Source organism: Equus quagga, chromosome 10 (assembly GCF_021613505.1).
Source record: "Equus quagga isolate Etosha38 chromosome 10, UCLA_HA_Equagga_1.0, whole genome shotgun sequence".
Taxonomy (NCBI): Eukaryota; Metazoa; Chordata; class Mammalia; order Perissodactyla; family Equidae; genus Equus; species Equus quagga.
The window spans coordinates 34,345,658-34,368,244 of record NC_060276.1 but is presented as its reverse complement, the minus strand read 5'-3'; the positions used below and the strand labels follow the sequence as shown (position 1 = coordinate 34,368,244).

The 22,587-nt window shown below is 34.8% G+C and overlaps 1 protein-coding gene across 4 annotated transcripts in view; it reads left to right on the top strand.

The window, feature by feature from the left end:
- Positions 1–1,550: 1,550 nt before the first annotated feature.
- The window catches only part of ALG13 (ALG13 UDP-N-acetylglucosaminyltransferase subunit), a 58,903-nt gene continuing 37,866 nt past the window's right edge, over positions 1,551–22,587 (top strand). For 2 of the 4 annotated variants that reach the window (XM_046673004.1, XM_046673003.1), the window contains exons 1-5: positions 14,560–16,091; positions 16,664–16,747; positions 18,826–18,876; positions 19,648–19,694; positions 21,059–21,131. In XM_046673004.1, coding sequence (XP_046528960.1) covers positions 15,951–16,091; positions 16,664–16,747; positions 18,826–18,876; positions 19,648–19,694; positions 21,059–21,131 — 396 coding nt within the window. In that variant the 5' untranslated portion in view covers positions 14,560–15,950. Of the gene's footprint in view, positions 5,236–14,559; positions 16,092–16,663; positions 16,748–18,825; positions 18,877–19,647; positions 19,695–21,058; positions 21,132–22,587 lie in introns of those variants that run through there. The other 2 variants (XM_046673005.1, XM_046673006.1) reach the window with 2 other exon arrangements.

Here is a 22,587-nt window from a genome sequence, read left to right as displayed (position 1 = left end):
AAAAGAAATCCAGCAAAAAGTATTGTGAGTCAGGGGAGAAGCTAGATAATCAAAATTATGTGGGCTTCAGATAACGGGCATATCTATCAATGGGTAGTTGAGATTTTTAGTGGTTAACATCATTTTTTAAAGAGGAATAAACTCTCATCTTCCTAACTGGTTAATGCATGTCAGTTTTTCCAGATACTTTTGATGAGTATCTTCATTCTAAATGTTAAATAAGCTTTGATTTTATGTCAGTACATTAAAAAAGGGAAAACATTGATTTCGTAAACATGTCCTGACTCTTTACTCAGACTGAAAAGGAAGTTGTACAAGTCTCCAATTTATTAATTTTTTACAGTTAGAAATCTCTTTTTTCTTAGATTAATTTCAAGGAAGATACTAATACCATAACAATCAGTAATTTGTTGTATTTTCATTTTTGTTATATTGTTTATTTGCACCAAATCTAGGCTGGGTGGTTGTATGTCTGTTCTAATTTAAGTGACTGGTTTAATTAAATTTCTGAAGTAATAGTTTTATGTTGTGGTTTGGAATCTTATTTCCAACATGCATGGCGATTGTACATTGCTTAATTATATATGAATTTATGGTAGTAAATTACTGGCAAGAAAAGTGATTTCACAATCTTCATGCATGGTGTGGTAGTCTCCCCAGCTTATTGTTCTTGTCTGGCAGCTGTTACTTTTGGTTTCCTTTATTCTGTTTTCATAAATTAATTTTGCTTCAATTTATATCTCCCCATTCCTGAGAAATGTTCCAAAGCCGTGTGATCACATCTTTCATGAAATAACATTTCTGAAATATTTCAGTTGACATAAGAAAGTATCTGTTAAATTGATATTGACGTGCAGTGCTTTGTATTGCTTTAATCTTAGTATGCATATCTGTATTACGAAAATACGTTAAAATTCACATGTACAGTTTGAGAAGCATCACAATATTCTTGAAAGTTAGGTTCAGTCATCAAGTGGGCAGTAGGTGAATTATGGAATTTTTCTCCCGTGTTACCTAATATTTTTCTTCTTTTGTTTTAGCACGCTTCCTGGGCTGTTACAGTCAATGGACTTATCAACACTGAAATGTTTTCCTCCTGGCCAGCCAGAAAAATTTTCTGCATTTTTGGATAAAGTTGTTGGATTACAAAAATAAACACTAAACTCTCAACACTTTAAAAACACCCCCCAAATGCAACCAATGGAATGTGGTTAAATTAAATATATAATATATATTGGCAGAATAATATAAGTTAATAAAATTCCTACATCTATAGAATGTGTAGAAAATTTTATGATGTGAATATAAGCATTTGAGTCTAAATCCTAATTGCAATTTAGTAAATTCGCTACATTTTTTTCTTTTTTTTTTTTTTTACATTGGCACCTGAGCTAGCAACTTGCCAATCTTTTCTTTTTTTTCCCTTCTGCTTTTTCTCCCGAAATCTCCCCAGTATATAGTTGCATATATTTTCTTTAGTTGTGAGTCCTTCTAGTTGTGGCATGTTGAACGCTGCCTCAACATGGCCTGATGAGTGATGCCATGTTCACACCCAGGATCTGAACTAGCGAAACCCTGGGCCGCCGAAGCGGAGTGTGTGAACTTAACCACTTGGCCACGGGGCCGGCCCTCTCATTACATTTTTTTCTTAATCTTCATATTTTAGTAAAAGAAATATGTAGTGAGCATTCACAGGTTTTATCGTAGAAACCCAAGTGAATTTGGAATCATGAAAAAAATGAATCAAATTAGAAAACTTTGACAAGAACCTCAAATGTAGTTTGATGTTCCTTAGAATAAAAAAATGAAACTAACAGACTTGTAAAAATATGAGAGTATCTTTAGCTTCATAATCCAAGGAACCAAATTAAAAAAGACAAAAAATGATGGATTGTGTTCTGTGAAATAGAAAACTCAATAATTACCTAAAAGATTTACTGTCAAGTCAGATGATCTTTAGTACTTGGAGAAACTACTTTTGTTTTGAAGATTAGAGTAGAGTGGATGTGTTCACTTTTTTTCTTTAAAATATAAATAGAAAATCTTGCCCACTGTTAAAGCTTTACTGGTTTGAGAAAAGTAAATCAAAAAGGACTTACACCCATAGGATTTATTATTTTTTAAGGACCTCCTCTCACAGTGGTATTGAAACATTTACTGTGGCATCATAAAGGAATTTATAATTTATGTACTTATAAAGTTAGTTTTACAGATGAATAAATGATATGATGTGTATATTGGCCTAAATATATGGTTTTAAAATTCACATAGCTCGAGATATGTTATGAATTTCTGATTAGAGTAAGTGGTCTCAAGACCTATAAAATAAACTAGGTTATCCCTAAGTGTTCATAGTTTTCTGCTAGTAGGTTTAGATATACTTCATCCATAAAAATAGAGCATTTGCTATAAAGACCTACTTTCCGTTATACTATCCCAAAATGTTGAATATTCTAAACATTTTACTTGGGATGCATTATATGATGTTTTTGTAGATTTATTTTCCTGATTATGTTTTACTTAGGCTAATATTAAAATAAATTCTTACTAATAGTAGAAGGTGGTGGCTGAGAAGTACTCTGGGTAACAGAAGGAAGCCAACTTGGATTAAAATTTTGCTGAGAATAATCTGAAAAGTGAGTAACCTACATCTACGTAGTTGAGAATAAACAGCACCATAATCCTAAGTGTATATTATTATACAAATGTATGAAAGGCCCTTTTCAAATCCACGGAGAGAAGTTGTCTTTTCTGGGCTGTCTTTTAAATGTGTTTCTGTAATTTGCAAAAAATTGTGGCTTAAAATTTATGTTGATCACTAAGTCGTTAGTTGTCATGAAAGACTAACATAGAGAATGAGGAACAAATGAAAAGGCCTGCTCAAACATCAGACAGCTAAAAAGCAGTATAGGACCCCAAATCTGCTTTGTCCTCTCCCAAAACAATGCATAACCCAGATTCATTTGTCAGAGGCTTAAAGCACTGGTGTCAGGTGTGTTTAGTGACATCTCTTAACTCCACCTTGTAAAGTTTTATATTAGTTGTGGGGTTTAAAAATCAAAGGATATCTTAGAATCATTTTGATTTGGCAGCAATCCTCATCATTATCTTGAACAATCTCATCATTTCTCAGATTAGGAAGAAGGACAGAGGGTATGACTTGTCTAAATCAATGGCCTTTGCCAGAGCTGCCACTAGAAGCAGTTACTTGACTCCCAGTCCTCTGCTCTTTCTACTATCGTAATATATGTTGTAAGCTTTTATTTCTTAATGCTTGTTTGCCTAGTATTTGTGTAGTTACTTTAATCCCATCCAGTGAAAGTTTTGTTCATTTCCTGAATTTGTTTAATTTATTTTAGAATTATTTCACACTTCACTTAATCAGATTTTCCTTTGGTGTATGACACCCTTACCTGGGACTTAGAAACCTGTGATTCCTGAAATTTTGGACTCTAGCAAAATGCCATTGGTAGCATTGATACTAGATTGAACAGATGAAGACTTTAAGACAAAGAATTGTAGATTTTTGGAGTTGGAAGAGAATTTTAAAAATACCTAATGCAAACCACACATTTTACAGATGAGGAAAGAGGTTAAGATAAGTTAATTGCCAAGTTTATATCTTATGGGTCCTTATGACAAAATGAATGGTAGTCAAGATTCTATACAGTAAAATTTGTTTGGTTTCATTACATGATAGGGCTTAAGGTTCTTGAAATCAGTGAGTAAGTGGAATGCAGTTTATCTAGCAGTTTCCTGTTGGAGCTATTTCGATTTCCAGGGATAAGGAAGCAAAAGAGAAAGTTCAGTATTAAGAAATTCACGTGGAAAGGGTTCAGAGGTGCACGGGTGAATAGTAGAAAGTTGATGAAGTGGGAGTAGATGAAAAGTGATGTTAGGTTATAGGATGACCCTGGAAAGTAAAGATTTTAGGTGACTGTGCTTATAATTTGGAAAGAAAGAAAGTAACAACTGGAAAATTTTGGTTTTAGGTAAGCTAGTATAACCAAGGAACTTGATGTAAGGTTCTGGAACATTTAGAAGTAGTCATTATCTGAGCCAGCCCTGATAGTCTAGAGGTTAAAGTTCAGTGCTTTCACTGCTTTGGTGGCCCAGGTTCGTTTCCTGCTTATGGAACCACATCATCCATCTTTCAGTTGCCATGCTGTGGTGGCGGCTCACATGGAAGAACTAGAAGGACTTAGAACTAGGCTATGAAACCATGCACTGGGGCTTTGGGGAGGGGAAAAAAAGGAAGCTTGGCAAGAGATGTTAGCTTAGGGTGAACCCTTCCCTGCAAAAAAGTCATCTGAAAGTACTACCGAGTGATTTTAGACGCCCTAGAGCACTGTTATGCTTTTGAAGACAAATCATGTAGACAGGACAGTTTAAAAATGTGTACCACTTTGATAGTTTGAGAAGAGTTTTCCAAGACTAAAAATAGTTAAGGATTGACTAGTAGTAATGTAGATATTTTTCTTGGCCTTTTACAGTCATGTGTTGCTTAATCACTGGGATATCATTCTCAGAAATGCCTCATTAGGTGATTTCATTGTGTGAACCTCATAGAGTGTACTTAAACCTAGATGGTATAGCCTACTACATACCTAGGCTATATGGTGCTGACCTTATGGGATTGCCATTGCAATGTGGTCCACTATTGACTAATGTTTTTATGTGGTGCATGACTGTATTATGGTATAAGCGCTTAATCTCTCTGATTTGTTCAAAATATAAAATTTTCAGAGATGACCAAAAATCTGCATACAGTCTGAGAAATGAGCTGTATTGGCAGATTATTTGAAAGTGACTTTGGGGAGAGATTTCGAATGGGTTGTCCTGATAGCTATGTGGTAATCAGTTTTCTGCTGTACAGTTAGTACCATGTTTTTATGGGGGAATGGGGAATGAAACATAATGATTAGTTGACACCTGTTGTGTGCTTAGTATCTATCAGGTACTACTCAAAGCTCTTTACACGTGTGAACTCACTTAATCTTTACAATAACCCTATGAAATAGTTAACGTTTGTCTCATTTTACAAGTGAGAAAACTGAGCTTAGAGCATAATATGAAAAAGGAGTTTTATGCTACGTAAGTGTCCAAAAGATACTCTTGGAATTGCAATTGGAAGGCTGAATTCCAGTATATTTCTGTCATTTCTGGGGACAAGAGGACAGAATATTTGTCATCAGAAGACTACTCCAAGAAATTTAGATTGAATGATAGCCTCAGGTATATGACCTATTTCAGTTTTTACATTGCTATTTAAAGGATACTGTTGGTTACTCATAAAATCCATATGGAGAAACTCCCAATTGCTTTACTTGGTTCCAAGTTATTTACTGGCTCTTTTGTTTTCTCATTAAATATTTGTAATGATCAATACAAATATCTGTTTTCAGTCCTCTTCTCTATGTATTTTTTCTTGGTACTTTTATCACGCCCAGAGCTTCTCTTACTGACTGCTGTGTCTATATTCCTCAACTCTGATTTGAGCTTCTGAATGGTATTTCCAGTTGCCTGTCAGTCATGTCTGTCTGTTAATTCTCTAAGCACCTTAAACTCGATGTGCCCCAAACTAAAATCATGTTTCTCCTTTTCACCCTGCTGGTATCCTTACCTCTATTAATGGTGTCATCATTTAGTCAGTCTCCAGGCTTAAACTCATTTCTCTAACCTTTAATATCTGGTTAGTCACAAGTACTCTCAGCTTTACTTCCTAAATATCTCAAGCCCATTTATTTATTTGGTTATTTAGTCTTTTAACATAGATGCATAAGAATCTATTTTTTGTGTCAGCAGAACTCAAGACATTATTCCTGTTCTGGAGGAACTTACAGTCTAGTTGAGAAGGACCTATATGTCTTATTCATTCTTGAGTCCCCAGCCTGAAACACAGTAGGCTTTCCATAAATCATACACTTCTGTAACTTAGTATTCTGTTTTCATTATCTTGATTAGGATTAGGTATTCGTTCTAGGAAACACTATCATCTTGCACGCATTCATTTCATACTGTCTTTGACTTGACTCCAAAGTATCTAGTATGTCTCTTGTTCAGAAGAAAGATTTGGCCATTACATTATATGGTGATGACATCTAAACCATAGCAGTGCTGATTCTGTGTAATATCCTAATGATATTTAAGGGTGTGTCAAATAATGGTATTTATTGGGGATTTTTGGGAAAACATTAAAAATCAGAGATTTATTAAAAGCAGTAGCTGTAGTGTTTTCCAGCAGAAGATTACATGGAGAGAGGTTTAGAATAACTGCCAAACAGCACTCAAGTGCTTGTTAAATGATTAATTCCTTACATGAATATTCTAGCATGATGTTTATATTGTATAGTTCTTTTAATTCTTATAATTTGTGTAGGTGGCTAGACAATAGGTAGGCAAATAAATCTAGTTAACTTCAAACAGGAATGTAGAATACATGCTTCTTGACTTTGATATTGATTCTTGAAAAATATCTTGAGGGGCTTTTATACCATTATATACCATCTATTTTGGTATTTCACTTCTGTATCTTTATTGTCTTTATGAATTTTTACCACATCCTGGCCAAAACTATTTTGATTGACACTGTCATTTTATTTTGACGGCTACAGTCCTGCTCTCTAAGTCAATAGTTCTTAAGCTTCTTTGGGTCGTGAAACTCCTCAAAATGTTTCAAACTGTTGCCTCTTTATACACATACACATTTTACAGTGGATTTCAGGGAGTTTACAGGTACCATGAGGCCCCAGGTTAAGAATCCCTAGACTGAGACCAGCTTCAGTAACTTCATTCCTTGGTCATTGTTCATTAATATTCTGATAATGACTACTCCTTTATAATTAAACCCTCTGATTAAATACATTTGAGTTTGGTAATTCCTAATTTTTATGATATAGCACAAATTAGGAACTTTTCTCATCAAGTTTAAAACATACCAAGCAACACATTTTGAAACTAACCGTTAGTAATCTTATACTATTAACTCAGTGTTTATAACCCATAATGTCTTGGGTAGCACTGTTTCTAATTAATAAAAGTAACTAAATGGAATTTTTTTATCTGTATTATTTTAGGATATACTAAATTTATTTGGGAAAGCAATACAGTATTTTGTAATTTACTCATTTACTGTCAAATGTGCTTCAAAATATTTGTTTGCTGAACTGAAAGTCACTGTTGGAATGGTATCTGTGAGAGGCCATACATTGCATCTTTTTTACTATTCATTTCTCCTTTTGTACAGAACATATTGGTGGTTCTCCACTGCCACTATGAAGTGGGTCGATAGTACACTCCCGAAATTTAAGAGCTAAAAATATTCCTAAATTCTTGGCGTGAGTAATTTTCTCGGTCTTAGTTTTCCCATTTATAAATTAGTAAAACTAACTTCCCTCATAGGTGATTTCTTAGACATAAAACCAATTGTGTAGCATGCTTGAAAATAAAAAAATTTCATTGAAATAATACAATCTTTCTTTGTTAGAGCTTTTGTTTTAAGAAGTAGAGCTTTTGTTTTAAGAAGTAAGAATAGGCTTAGAGATACTTCTCTAGAATTCACAGTATATAGTCCTGATACAGAAAGCAAAGTCTTCGTTAAATTCTATGTTTAAATTCATATTTAGTCTCTAGCTGGGTTTAGAGAATTAAAGTTAATTTAGAGGTTTAAGTGAGTGGGTCTTTCTAGTGCATCAAAACAAAGAAAAGAATGTTCTGGTCTTTATTTATCCTCCCTTCCCTCAAGTCTGTCTGTCTGTAGACTGATTAGACACTACAAGGATCTTAAATGAACGGAAAACAAGCCACAGTATTTCTGTGCCAATATAATACATTTTTAAACAAAGTACTCTTTTCCTAATCTGTATTAGAATGCTTCAGGTAAAAGTGGGGAAGAGAAGGAAATGAAAGCAAGTGGCTCTTGGTAATGTTTCCTCTGTTTTGCATATGTGAACAAGGATCACTGCTCTGAGAAATCAGTTCTTTTCCTTGTCTTTACTGTCTTCTTCCTAAAACTTGAGGAGGAGGTTGAATAGGGCCATGGGACCAGATTTTGTTTTAGAACCATTGTGGTCCCATTCTTCATAAATCCTGCTTTACTAATTCTGGTTAAATGTCCACCATGAAAAGAAGTGACAAGTTCTAGTTTCAGGGTGCTGTTAAAAAATGTTTAAATAAAGTTTACCATTTTATTTTTCAGTAATGAAAGATCTAAAAATGAAGTTCTATAGAGTTGAGCTATTTCCCACAATTGGCCCCATGTTGTTTGGTACTAAAAATAGTTGAAATAAATGATTTAGTATTATTTTAATATTAATTGCTTTTTCTGCAGGTTCTGTCACAAGTTGTTACATACATGTATTGTTATTTTTTCCAGGTTTATTTAGATATAATTGACATATAACGTATAAATTGAAGGTGTACAGCATAATGATTTATGTATATATTGCCAAACGATTACTGCAATAAATTTAATTAACGTTCATCACCACACATAATTACAAATTTTATCTTTAAAATTCTAGGTCTGTTTATTTCATTTGGTAAGGTAAGGCTTATCATTCATTTTTATGTGGGCCAGTCAACTCTGCAATTTGCCAGAATAATAGGTTAATCCCCCTAAAAGCTATTTTTATGGTTAATGTTAATCACAAATTTGACCATGTAAAGGGAGGGCAAGTTTCTTATCCACCATTGAGTCACAGAGAATCACAGTTCCTTAGACTTGAAAGAGAGCTTAGAGATCATGCAACCCATCTTCCTTCATTTTATAGATGAGGAAACTGTGACCCAGGGAGATGAAAGTGGCATAACCAACTTCTTGATACTCTTTTCATGGTACCATATTGCCTCTCAGAAACTAAAATAACAACTCAAAAGCATCATGTCCTATATACACTTAGAACTATACCTTGTATGTCACAGATAATGTATGCTTTAAAAAAAGATTCCAGGCATATACCTCATTTAATTGGTTGAAACATGGAGTGTTATTTTAGAATTAAAACTATTAGTATTCATATATTGTACTACAAAGAATTTTTCCATTTGATCAGTGAAAGAAAATAATTCTAGCAATTAAAACAACAAATCACATTTTCAAGTTAAATTACAACATAAAAAGTAATTATAAAATTAAAGTACATCAATTTCATGACAGGTCAAATAATATGTTAATTTTTAAAGGTTATTTTCGTTTTCTTGAATTTGTCTTATTTTAATCTGGCCCCAGAGTACACTGCCTAAAAAGTCTTTAAGGTAATCATTTTTCATCCTATTTTCAGATGTCAAAGGGAGGAACACCATTAGGTTGGGGAAAGCTCCTCTGGGGAGCTGTATTTGAACTTTGGCTTGATTTACAGTATAAGTTACGTGAAATTGTTATGGTTCTTATCCCTTATTTTGGCCAAAGAGTTATTTCTTAGTGAACCGCTTTGTCAGGCAGCACATAATAGCAGTCAATACTTAATTAAGCAATTATTATGTACTAAGCACTTGAACTGAAGTATCTTAGGTAATTATTCCAACAACCTTAGATTTAGAACCCAGAAAAATTTCTAGAGCAACATTTCTCAAACTTTGAAATAGTTTAAAATCAGTAGCTATAGCGCATTAAAAACCGTTAGTAACTTGGATGCTAAAGTTACCTGCTTAACTTTGACCTGGCATTTCCCAAACCTTTTTTTCCCCTATGGCAAAGGTAATAAAATCAAGTAATTTTAGTATTCCTTAGAGCCTTTCATATTGCTAATGGACATTTGAACTTCAAAGATATCATTATAGTATGTATGCAGTGTTTCCTGAAATTTTGACCTTGAAACTCTTTTTAGGAACTCTTATTAATAACTTGTGGAACACGTTGTTCTAGAGCACTGGTTCCCAAAGTGTGGCCCTGGACCAGCAACATCAGCATCACCTGAGAACTTGTTAGAAATGCAAATTCCCAGGACCCACCCCAGATCTGCTGAATCAGAATCTCTGGCCTGAGACAATCTGTTTTATTAAGCCCTTCACTTGAGAACCACTGTTTTGGAGTTTTACAGGATTGGAGTTGTTTGCTGTAGAATAGTCAGCCAATTGGAATTGCAAGTGCAATCCATATTTCAGAGGACAGCATTAAATACTATGAAATGGCTTTCTATTATATACAGGATGAAATCTAGTATTGTCACACAGATCTTTTTTACGAAGTCCTATTTATTAACTAATTTGGGGAACGTAACCTGTACTTAACCACCTCTGAGCTTTTGTTCATATCTTTTCTTTGGCATGTGATTCCTCTCTACAATAATTGTACAAGAATTGGGAGAAATATATAGTTCTAGTTCCTAGTAGTATTACTGATTGGATGTGAAAACTTGGCTATGTTTTGTAATTATTTAAAGCCCGTTTCTTCATCTTCTACTTATTTATTTTCCCAATTTATTATGCTATTCTGTTTCTTGCTCACCGAATAATTTTTAATTTAATTTTTATTTCTTAAGATAACACATGTAAGTAATATAAAATATTAAGTAGTTCTCCAAGACTTATAACAAGAATTAGCAGTTCTGTGTCCCACTCCTCCACATCTCTGATTCTGCTTCCTATAGGTGACCCTAGTACATTATTTTCTGTGTTTTGTAAGTGCTATGTTCAAACTTATTTTTGTTTTTTGAATTTAAATATCATCTGTCTTCCACAATAGGAAGTCTATAGATGATATTTAAATTTAAAACACAAAAAAACAAATTTAGTTTTATCAGTTCTTGTGAAATCTGTTTTGAGTGTTGACATTATGATACTTAAGTACAATATTGTTCACATCTGAGCCATATAGTAAGTGTTCATTGATAGATTCTTTTATATAAAATGGTTTTACCTCATTTTTATTTTTTTCTTTTGCAATGTTTTCTATAGAAACATCCCCAAACTCTACAACAGAGGTGTACATCTTTCCTAGTATGTTTGATTAGGTTATAACTTTTGTTTTTCTTTTTAAATGTCTTTGCTGGAGTTCTCTGTCCTTTTGCCTGAACCTAGTCATTCTCTATTTAGTCTTGGGATTTCTCCTTTATCCTTATCCTGGAAATTCCTTTTGCTTCTCTCTTACGTTGAATCTTCTGTTTTCAGGACACTGTGTGCCTCCCTCCTTTTTGTGGTTTATTTTGGTTTCAGATATACTCCAGTAGCTTTCTGAGAATGAATGGTAAATTTTTTTAATCTTGCGTGTTTGAAAAGGCCTTCTACTCTCCCATCTGTTGATAGCTTGGTATAGAATTCAAGATTGGAAATAATTTCCACTCAAATATAGAACTTCACTTTTTTTTTAGCTTCTAGTTCTTCTGTTGAGAATTTATTGCTATTCTTATGTGTGATCTTCTGTATGTGATCCATTTTTCCTCTTTGAAAGCTTTAGAATCTTTTCTTTATCCCCTGACTTCCAAAATGTTATTATGTTCATTGCTGATCATCTTTTTTGCTTTCATTGTTCTGGTTACTTCATGGACCTTTTCAGTCTATATTTAGATTGAAATATGGATCAATCTAAATATAGATCATATCTTGCAGTGCTAGAATTTTCCTTATATCATCATCATCATCATTTCTCCCCTTCCACTTTCTTCATCTCTTTTTGGGCTTCCTGTTGGTTAGATGTGGGCTTCCTGTTGGTTAGATGTTGGCTTCCTGGATTGATCCTCTAATTTTCTTGTTTTTTCTCTCCAATCTTGTGTGTTCTGTGAGCTCCTCAACTCTAAATTCTGTTCCTTCTACTGTTTTTTGTTTTTATTTTTAAATTTAAATAGAGCAAAGTTAGAATTTTTTCTTGTACAGTTCTGTAAGTTTTGACAAATGCATAATCATGTAACCACTACCACAGTCAAGATACAGAACACTTCCATCACCCCCACGCATCCCTTCCTGCCATCCTTTTGTGGTCAGCCCTTCCTTGCAGCCCTAACTGCTGGCAGCAACTGATCTGTTTTCCTTTCCTATAGTTTTGCCTTTTCCAGTATGTCATATAAATGCAGTCATACAGTATTTAGCTTTTTGAATCTGTCTTCTTTCACTTAGCACAATGCATTTGAGATTCATACATGTTCTGGTGTGTATCCATACTTCATTACTTTTTATTGCTGAGGGGTAGTCTGTTGTATGCATGTAACACAGTTTGTCACTCACCAGTTGAAGAATGTTTGGATTATTTCCAGTTTTGGGGGAATCATGATTATGAATATCAAAGCTGCTAAAAAACATTCATGTACAGGTTTTTGTGTGAACTGAAGTTCTCATTTCTCTTCGATAGATACCCAGAAGTGGGATTGCTTGGTCATATGGTAACTCTGTGTTTAACTTTATAAGAAACTGCTAAACTATTTTTCCAGAGTGGCTGTACTATTTTATATTCCCAGCAGAATGATATGAGAGTTCCGGTTGCTTTGCATTGTTGTCAACACTTGGTATTGTCAGTTTTTAAAAAGATTATTTAGTCATTTTAAGATGTATGTAGTGGTATCTCATTAAATATATACAAATGGCCAATAGGCACATAAAAAGATGCCCAACATTATTAGCCATCAGGGAAATGCAAAACAAAACCACAATGAGATACCACTTCATACTCATTAGGATGGCTATAATCGAGAGAGAGAGAGAGAAAGTGTTGATAGGATGTGGAGAAATGGGAACCCTCATATACTACTGATGAGAATGTAAAATGGTGCAACTGCCGTGGAAAATTGACAGTTCCTCAGATGGTTAAATGTAGAGTTACCATATGATCCAACAACTCTACTTCTAGGTATTACCCAAGAGAATAGAAACATCCAAACAAAAACTTGCACGTGAATATTTATAACAGCATTAGTCATAATACCCCAAAATTGTAAACCACCCAAATGTCCATCAACTGATGAGTGAATAAATAAAACGTAGTTTAATTATACAAAGGATTAAAATAGTGATACATGCTACAACATGGGCAAACCTTGAAAACGTTATGTTAAGTGAAAGAAGCCAGTTACACAGCACCATATATTGTATGGTTCTGTTTATTTGAAATGTCCAAAATAGGCAAATAGAGATAGAAAGTAGATTAGAGGTTGCCTGGAGTTGGTGGGGATAGAAAGGTTAGAGATTGATGGTTATGGTGTGTGGGGTTTCATTTTGGGGTAATGAGAATGTCTAAAATTGATGGTAGTGATGGAAGCACAACTCTGTGAATATACTATAGACCATTGAAATGTACACTTTGAATTTTATGATATGTGAATTATAAATCTATTAAAAATCACCAGTTTTAAGTGTACAGTTCAATAATTTTTAGTGAATATACAGAATTATGGAAACATCACCACAAAACAGTTTTAGAACATTTCTATCACACCAAAAAGATCCTTTGTGTCTGTTTTCAGTTAATATGTATTACCACTCCAACCCCAGGCAACCACTAATCTTTCAGTCTCTATAGATTTGCCTTTTTGATGTATTTCATTTAAGTGGAATTATATATCTTCTGAAATCATACCTACCCCTTTTGCGTCTGGCTTCTTTTACTTAGGTTTCAGTTTCTCCATATCCTTACTAACATTTGTTATTATCTGTAAATTAATTTATTATAGCCATCCTAATAGGTGTGTAGTGATGTCACATTGTGGTATTAATTTGCATTTTCCTAATGATACAAAGTTTTTTTTGTCAGATATATGATATACAAATGTTTTCTCCCAATCTGTGGCTTGAATTTTCATTTTCCTAATGCTGTCATTTGCATAGAAAAAGTTTTTAATTTTGATAAAGCCCAATTAATCTTTTCTTTTATTATATCATATCTAAGAACTCTTTGCCTAACACAAGGTCTTGAAGATTTTCTCCTATGCTTGCTTCTAAAAGTTTTGAAGTTTTCTACATTTAGGTCTTGATTCATTTTGAGTTAATTATTGTACAAGATGTGAGGTATAGACTGAGGATCATTTCTTCTTTTGCATATGGATGTCAATTGTTCCAGCACCATTTGATGAAAATACTGTCTTAATTGAACTGCTCTTGCGTTTTTGTCAAAAATCAATTGACCATATTTGTGTGGGTCTTTTTCTGTGTGCTTTGTCTATGTATTACTTTCCCTTTGCTTTTTGTCTTTCTGTCTCTAATTTTTCTTCTGTTTCCTGCTCTCTCCTATTTTCTGATTCTCTCCCTCCCTCCCCATTTTCCCTTTCTCTATTTTCTTCCTCAAATGAAGTATATGGATTAGTATTAATTGAAGTTTTGCATACCTTAGTTTTAGTTTAAATAGCAATAAATATGAAGAATTTATATTTTCTCTACAAGTAAAAAGTGCCAAAAATGAATTAACTTTTCACTATAACCCTTAATTTTTCTTAGTGAATTTGTAGCCTTAAAGAAAGATGTTGATCCCTCTTCCAAAACCTTGTTTCAGAAATTTGCAAAAGGAATCATTTCTCCAGTTTTATGGTTTCTTTAAGAAAGAAATTAGTTAAGGTAATATCAAATTGGCATGCTAAAGGAAGTAAAGATTTTATTCTTTTTTTCTACCATGCTTTTATTTCATTCCTGAATTATAATGTTGGTTTTTGGTGCTTTTCCTATAGGGGGCGGTCATGATTACTACTGGATCCACAGATACAAGAAAGACAATTTTCCCAGCAGCTTAATTTTGCAACTTTTCCAAAGCCAGCTTTGGATCTATTTATTTTTTTAACACTTAGAAAAAATAGGAAAGGAATTGGATTTTGACATTTAAATAAAAATGAGACACTTGGCAGTGGAATCAAGTAATACAAGTGACCAGTCCTGTCTTTGAACGTTACAAAGCACGGTCATATCTTACTTTGATTTTCTCAGAATCCAGAGTAGTTTTTCCAGAATAGTGCCCTAATAAGACATTGAGACACGCCTCTCATGTCCGATGCCTCTAATGCTGTGCCACAGCATTTTAAATGGTAGTCTATTAGAAAGTTTGTGGGTAAGATATTCCTTTCGTGCTGCTTCAATTTTAATTTTCATTGTTTCTATTTTTTTAAGAAACACACTTTTTGCATTTTCGTTTTGTTGATGCTATACAATAGTTTGGAGACATTAGTCAAGAATTATATCAGTGTTCCCTACATAGCTAATGGATTTAGTTTCTGTGATCCTAAGCGAGAGTTACTAGTATTTAGGAGAACTAAATGAGAAGATTTCTTAAACTCCCTACCTGAAATATCCAGATAACTGCTTTGGCACTACTTTGCTTGAACTGTGACTTCTGCTCCTGTAGATCAAGTGAGCCTCCCCCAAAACACACACACTCTCTCTGCTATTTAAGACATTCCTAATAAAAAAGCTTACTAGTTAATTAGGTTCAGATATTTTTCCTCTCATTTCCATGAAACTATGAAAGGAGCAGGGAACTTCGGCAGAGACTGTAGTTGAAAATTCAGGCAGAGATCTTAAAGCAATGTAATGTGGGCCAGGCTGCATCTTACACACCTGAGACTTAGGGAGTCCCTTTGCAGCCTCGTGCAGCAGCAGTTGCCCTGAGTTAAGCTGCAAACTCGGCTTCCTTTTGGTCCCAAAGCTCAGCTGTTTGTGCATACTTCCCTCAACCTCGGGCTGATTGGGTTAATCCTACCCTTTCCCAACAAGGTAGTTCTGCAAGTACCTTCTCCCTTCTGTATCTCCTTCTCAAATCAAGTTCTCTATTCCTAGGAGCATCGGCTCTTCCTCTTCTTTTCACAGGGTCCCAACTTGTCCTGGGCAAGCCAGCCCTTGCTTCTCCTGCTCCTAAGAAGTGCAAGATTCTGCAGCGCTGACTCCAACTGCCTTCTCATACCTAGACTTTGAGCTGCTTTCCGGATACCTGCATAAGCAAGCCGTTGGCACTGCTACCCCTTCCTGGCTGCACCCTGCCTTTTCCTTCTTGCCACACTTGTGTTCCTTTCTCCTTCTCCCCACCCCACCCCGCGCCGTGCACAATGCATAAAGGATGGAAAAAGTACTCCGGCCAGAAGGCTCTGAGTGAGGCATCAATGGATGAATATTTAGGCAGCTTAGGGCTGTTTCGAAAGCTGACTGCCAAGGATGCCTCTTGCCTCTTTCGGGCTATTTCGGAGCAGGTAAAAGGAAAACAAATGTATCTCCCCATATGAGTTTTCAGAGTTTGAGACATGGCACGGTACTGTAGCTAGAAGACTTGTAGCCCACCAAACCAAAAAGCAATTCTCTTTCCTAGTAAATATATCCCGGCTTGGCTGCTACTTACTATCTTTGTGCATGCCTTTGCTAATTAGTCCAAGTATACTGTTGTACATTTGCTGTCTTTTCTGTTTTTTAAAAGGTCACTTTGAAATGTAAGCTAAAATAACGGGGTTAGAGAGAACTTTGAAATGCATCTTGATCCTTTATAAGCAGCCCGTCTCCTCTAAATATTAATGTCTGAGGAAAAATTTACAGGCTGTGCCAATAAGCAGTAGAAAAGTTCGGGGTGGGGGGGTGGATATGACAGAATCATCCCTCCCCAATCTCACTAAAGATCAGACAAACAGGTTTTGGTAAGATCAGGATTTAATTTTTCAATTTCCTACATGTGTTCTCAATAAGGGAGACTTAAGTGTCTAGCTGATAGTGTTAATTTAGAAGCTTCTGTTTCTCATAACTGACGGTGACCTGGTCTTTCTCTTCTTTTTAGTTGTTTTGCAGCCAGGTCCATCATTTGGAAATCAGGAAGGCTTGTGTCTCATATATGAGAGAAAATCAACAAACTTTTGAATCTGTAAGTAGAATACATACCAAGGGGAGTTGTCGGTAGAGTATTTAGCAGGGGGAAAGGAATTTTGCTCACCTACTTGTGAAAATTATATCATGCAATCTCTTAGTAGCAAATACTTTTCAGCTGGCTTCCTTCCCCCTAGCTTGCATGCTTCTGGACCTCTTTCCAGAATTAGATTGTTTTGTACTCTAATTAAAAGTTAAGAAAAAACAGTTAATCTTTATCCTTCCCACTGCTTTCTCATCCCACACACCAAAAAACCTCCAAACCCTGAAAAGTTACCTTTAGACTGCTCTTTTGTGTTATCCATAATACTGTTTTCTGTGAATGATAGTTTGCAAAAGGTTTGGCTATGTTAATATTTTAAAATGTGTACAAATTGGATTCCCCTTTGTTCTCTTGCTTAATTCTGTGCACAATGGTCCTCAGCCAGTCAGCTTGAAGAATCTTGTAAAACTTAATTATAAGGAAACAAATTAGTCCTAAACATCTTTTTCACGTGACAAGCTGGTAATTGGAGCTCTGCCACTAATGACGGACTTTAAAACAACTTTTAGAAGACATCTTTGTATACATTGAATTATTTGAATTCTTTTTATAACAATGAAACAAGGTTCTATCAGTCTGATTTGAAGAGTGCCCTTCGTGTGGCTTTTTTTTTTTTTTTTAACACTCCTAGCCCTTCCAGTACTATTTGTTTTCTTCTGACTGTATATTATGGGTATTTGCCTCCTGTTTGAGGTTTACTCTTAATTTTCTCAACAGGTTTTAGTGAATTTTAAAACGATCTGAAGGCTTCTTGACTTTAAAACTTATTAACTTGAAGTTAATTAGTCTTCACCACACCTGGGGAAAGGATTATTTGTAACCACCTTCAAATGCAAGACCGTGGTGTAAAGCAGTGCATCTCAAGTATTTTTGTGCTTACAAATCACCTGGGGATCTTGTTAAATATGGATTCTGATTCAGTAGGTCTGAGCTGGGGCCCAGGATTTCTGCATTGTTAACTCCCAAGTGATGCTTGCTATTTTTCGTGGACCACGTTTTGAGTAACAAAGATGTGTATAAAATTTTAGAACTACATTGATGAATCTCAGAGTAATTAAGCCAAGTGAAAGAAGCCAGACGCCCCCCGCAAAAGCACATACTGTATGATTTTCTTTATATAATGCTGTAGAAAATGCATACCGATTTATAGTGACAGCAGATCAGTGGTTGCTTGGGCGTCAGTGGGGTTATAGAGAGCACAAGGAAACTTATGGGGGTTATGGATGTATTCACTATCACGATTGTCATAATGGTTTCATGGGTACATACATATGCCAAAACTTATTTGTGCCATTTAAATATGTGCAGCTTACTGTATGTCAATTATACCTCAAAAAAGCTGTTTAGAAGGGTTGAGAAAAATTAAAAATGATTTTTTAAGTCTAGTGATATATATATGCATGGAACTAGACATATATTATCCTATATTCCCTGAGTTTAATCTAATTTTATTTTTAAAAGAGGTATATTTTACATAAATAAGATTCACCATTTTAAATTTAGCATTTTTGGTTTTGGCAATAATATATAGTCATGCAACTGCCACTGCAGTCAAGATACAAAACATTTCCATCACCCCAACAAGTTCCCTTTTGCCTTGGGCTTTTTTGAAACTAATGAAATTCTCTTTAAAGTTCCTCAGTTTAACTTTGTAAGTGCACGTCTCCTGTCAAGTTTGAAATCCTTGTAATTATTGGGCTTGCTTGGTTTATGAAAATTACTTAAGTTACTTAAGTAAGTCAGGTTACTTAAGTTGGCATTTCAGAAGAAATTCAAAGGTATACCATTTGATGAAATGCACTGGTATGTGGATAAGCCAGGACGAATTCCTGAGATACTTTTATAGTCCAGCTTTTCTCTACTCATACCTTTTGTGTATGTGCAAATCTTCTTGAGGTGCTGTGCAAAGTAGTAATTTAATACCATAATTGTTGAACTGAACAAAAATCCATTGGAGGATAATATTGCAGAATATAATCAGATTTCAGTAATGCTATGTATTTGGTTAAGTCAAGTTTGTTTTATTTTTGAAGTATGTGGAGGGATCTTTTGAGAAATACCTGGAACGGTTGGGAGATCCCAAGGTAAGATCAAATATGGGGGTTTAATCTTTTCAGAGTATTTGGAATAGTAACCTAAATATTCATTCAGCTGTGTCGCTTTGGCTAGACTCAACCTATTTTCTTCAGTAGCCAGCTATGTTGAATCAAATAGTTCTTGCAAAAGTTTAGAGGCTGGCAATTGACCTATTGTTTTGTGTTAAATATTGAGAATTGTGTGTTAACAAGTTTATCATCCATAGACTAGTGAAAGAGTATACACTGCTTGGGAAGAGGACAAGCTTAAATCTTCTCACTTTAATGAGGGAGGAGGGTGGTAATGAATGTTACTAGGAGGTCATTAATATTTTTTTTATTAAACAATTCCCCTGATTTGTAGTTAACCTTTTTTTATGTGGGAGTAAGACCCATAAACACATTTGTTCAAAAAAATTGATCTGACTAAATTCCATAGTTCTTGACTTAAAACACATTTACTAAATACTCTGCTAACTTTGTATTCTTACACTAATTCCATTTTTATTGTGCCTTTTAAATCTCCTATATTGACTGTCCTTGTTACTTAATGGCTAACTAAGAAGGTCTTTAGGTATTTTTTTAAATTTTTCAGAATAAGTTTATGTTAATGAGTAACTATCACAATATCCCAAGCCTCAAAGCAAGTTATAGTGTGTTCTACAAATTCTTCATCTAAAACAATGCTAAGCATCTAAAAAGCAAATGTTGAACTTGCAAAAACTTCTACCTCCTAGCAACAGAATGTTTTTAAAAACTTTATGCACTATTTATGTTTAGGAAAGTGCGGGCCAGCTGGAAATAAGAGCTCTTTCTCTAATTTATAAGTAAGTTGACTCTCCTTTTTTTTAAAGAGTGTGTGTGTGTAAGGTTTCTATTAAAGTCCTTTTAGGACTGGGAAAATTTGAGATTTGATGTATTATGTAGAATGAAGAGGTCTACGCAAGGTCAATTGGTGTAATTTTTAGGTGGAGAACCTCTAGCATTTGTGTCCATTTGAATGGAAGAATAAAGGACTTTAAGAACTGCTGGTATTACTCCTGTAGAAAATCAGAATATTTATTTTAGAATCATTGTGTATTTAACTCTGTGCCTCTTTTGCATGCATCCTCAGTGGGGCATCCCTCAGTATCACTTCCAAGAGGATAGAAATTTGTTCTTGAGGACAAAAAATATATTAGCTATCACAGTGGTTTATGATCCTTCACAGGGTCATAGTACATAAACAGATATACAGTATATCTGTGGTATTAAAATTTCATAAGGAAATTAAGAAAAGTCTAAGAAGGCTCTTTAGGAAGGCGATGCTGGGGGAAAAATTTGATAAACACTGCTCTATTGCTTTGGAAGTTCTGTTCGGTCTTTTAAATTGCAAAAGTAGCATTTCTGAAAGCTGTAGTGTTTTGAAAAATAGCTATGTATAAGACTCCTTCACAATTCTGAGGACGATGAGATGGCATATTCCTTGGTAGAGTCAGAACTCTCTTTTGGTAAGTGTTTATTCAAGTTAGTGTTTTGCAGTCTGCTCATTTCTCACTAAATCCAGCAAGAAGTAGTATAAGAGGGGTATTGGGCAGGTAGCTGATCAGTTATTGCTTTTCAATCAGGGGCCAACTTTTAAATTGGCCCGCTTCTGTTTTTGTCTGTCCCTCGAGCTAAGAATGCTTTTTAAACTTTTTTAAGTGGTTGAAAACTCAAAGGAATAATAATGTTTCATGGCATGTGAAAATTATGAAATTTATTTCAGTGTCCATAAAGTTTTATTGGAACACAGTCATGTACATTTGTTTATGCATTGTTTGTGGCTGCTTTCATGCTGCAAAGTTAAAGTTAAATAAACCATATGGCCTGCAAAAGCTGAAACATTTATTATCTGTTCTTTTCTCAATCAATATTTGCCAACCCTGCTTTAAATTAATGGGATCCCCCAAAACTCATAAACATAGATACAATTGATAATCTATCTTCTTTATTTCTCTTCCTCCTAAATTAAGATATTTTTTAAAATCCATAGGACTTTAGGAGGAGTTAGCTGTCTACCTTGAATTAACATTATTTAGCCTCTTAAACATTTGGATTGTTTTATATGAATAAGGTGTGCAATTTAAAAGCACAAATACTTGTTCTTATAACTGCCTTTGCATGTACTAAATTATCTCTTCTCACCCACCTTTGTTTTTTACCTATGTAGTCGGGATTTCATTCTTTATCGCTATCCTGGAAAGCCTCCAACTTATATCACAGATAATGGCTGTAAAGACAAGGTAAGAAGATGAGTGAATGTTTACTAAAATAAGAGAAATTGAATGATGCTACTGGCTTAGCAGGATATTAAGAAATCATCTTTTTTTTTTAACCTAATTAATGAAAAAATAAGCAGAGTCTAAATGCCAAGCTTCTCTGCCACCAGCCTTTTCCTCTCCAGTCAGTCATCCTCAGTATTGTTAGCTACTCTTCTGAACAGACCTAATTGGCTCACTCTTCTGTAATAGAAAAAAAACACCCAAAACTCTATTTGGTTTCTCATTGCCTAGAAGATAAAGGTCAAACTCTGAAGCCAGGCATTCAGTGCCCTAAAGGGTCCCAAACCTCCTTTCCAGCTTCATTGTCCTCCAACCTTAGTATACCCTGCTTCCAGATTGTCTGACTTTCATACTTTTTTTCTTTTCCTTTTTATCTCAAATGTCAAGTCCTTTGAAACTTTGCCAACTCCCCTGGAGTTATTTCTTTCCTTTGTGTTCCCCTAGCAGCACCCAAGTAATTACAGTGTTTATTACATTGTATTTGTTTTCATGTCTATTTCTCTCATTAGTCTGAAAGTTTCTTGAGGGCAGGGACAGTGTGTCCCCTTGTTACTGCCTAGCAAGATACTTGGAAAATAGTAGGGGGTTGTTTTGTTGGTTGAGAACTCTCAGCAGGTAAACAAATTGTTCTTTAGCATACAGTTTTTCTTCCCAAAAGTTTTTAAGAAAAGCCTTTTATCCTGATTATTTGATTAGTGAATATAGACTACACAATATTTGAGTTTTGTAAGTCTTGTTTCACATCATGAAGCAAAATTCAGGCAACATTTTGATAATGGTTAGACAAGATTAGACACTGGGAGAACTGTTAGGAGGTCACAGTAATCTCCACAAGAGACCTGAACTAGGCAAGTGGCATTAGAAATAGAGAAGACCAAGTAGGATGCAAGAGATAACTTAGAAGATAAGTATAAATTGGGGCACATTAATTGTTTTACCAATGGTACCGCCCTTTAATTTGTTCAGCAAACCTCAAACCCCTGTAGTGTGCCAGGCACTTTACTGGGCTTTGGGGATACCAAAATGAATACAACAAAATCCTTGCCCTCCAAGGGCTTAAGGTGCTATGAAGACAGACATGTAAATAGTTACCTACAGTGAAGTGATAAGTTCTACAATAGAAGTGTGTACAAAGAACATAGAAGAAAAAGTCCTTCACTCTGCTTGAGGAAGTTTAGAAAGTCTCATGGTGGTAGTGAAATTTAAGTGGAGTATCAGAAAATGAGTCCTCCAAGTATGAAGGGCAATCTATTCAGAGGAAACCCTGTATGCAAGGGCATGGAAGCAAGAGACTCTTTGGAACTCTAGTTGGATGGGAGAAGGGCAATGCTGAAAAGATAGGCTGGAGTTAGATAATGAAGGGTGTAGTAGGCCACGCCAAGAATTTGGCTTTTCATTGTAAAGAATAGTCAATTGA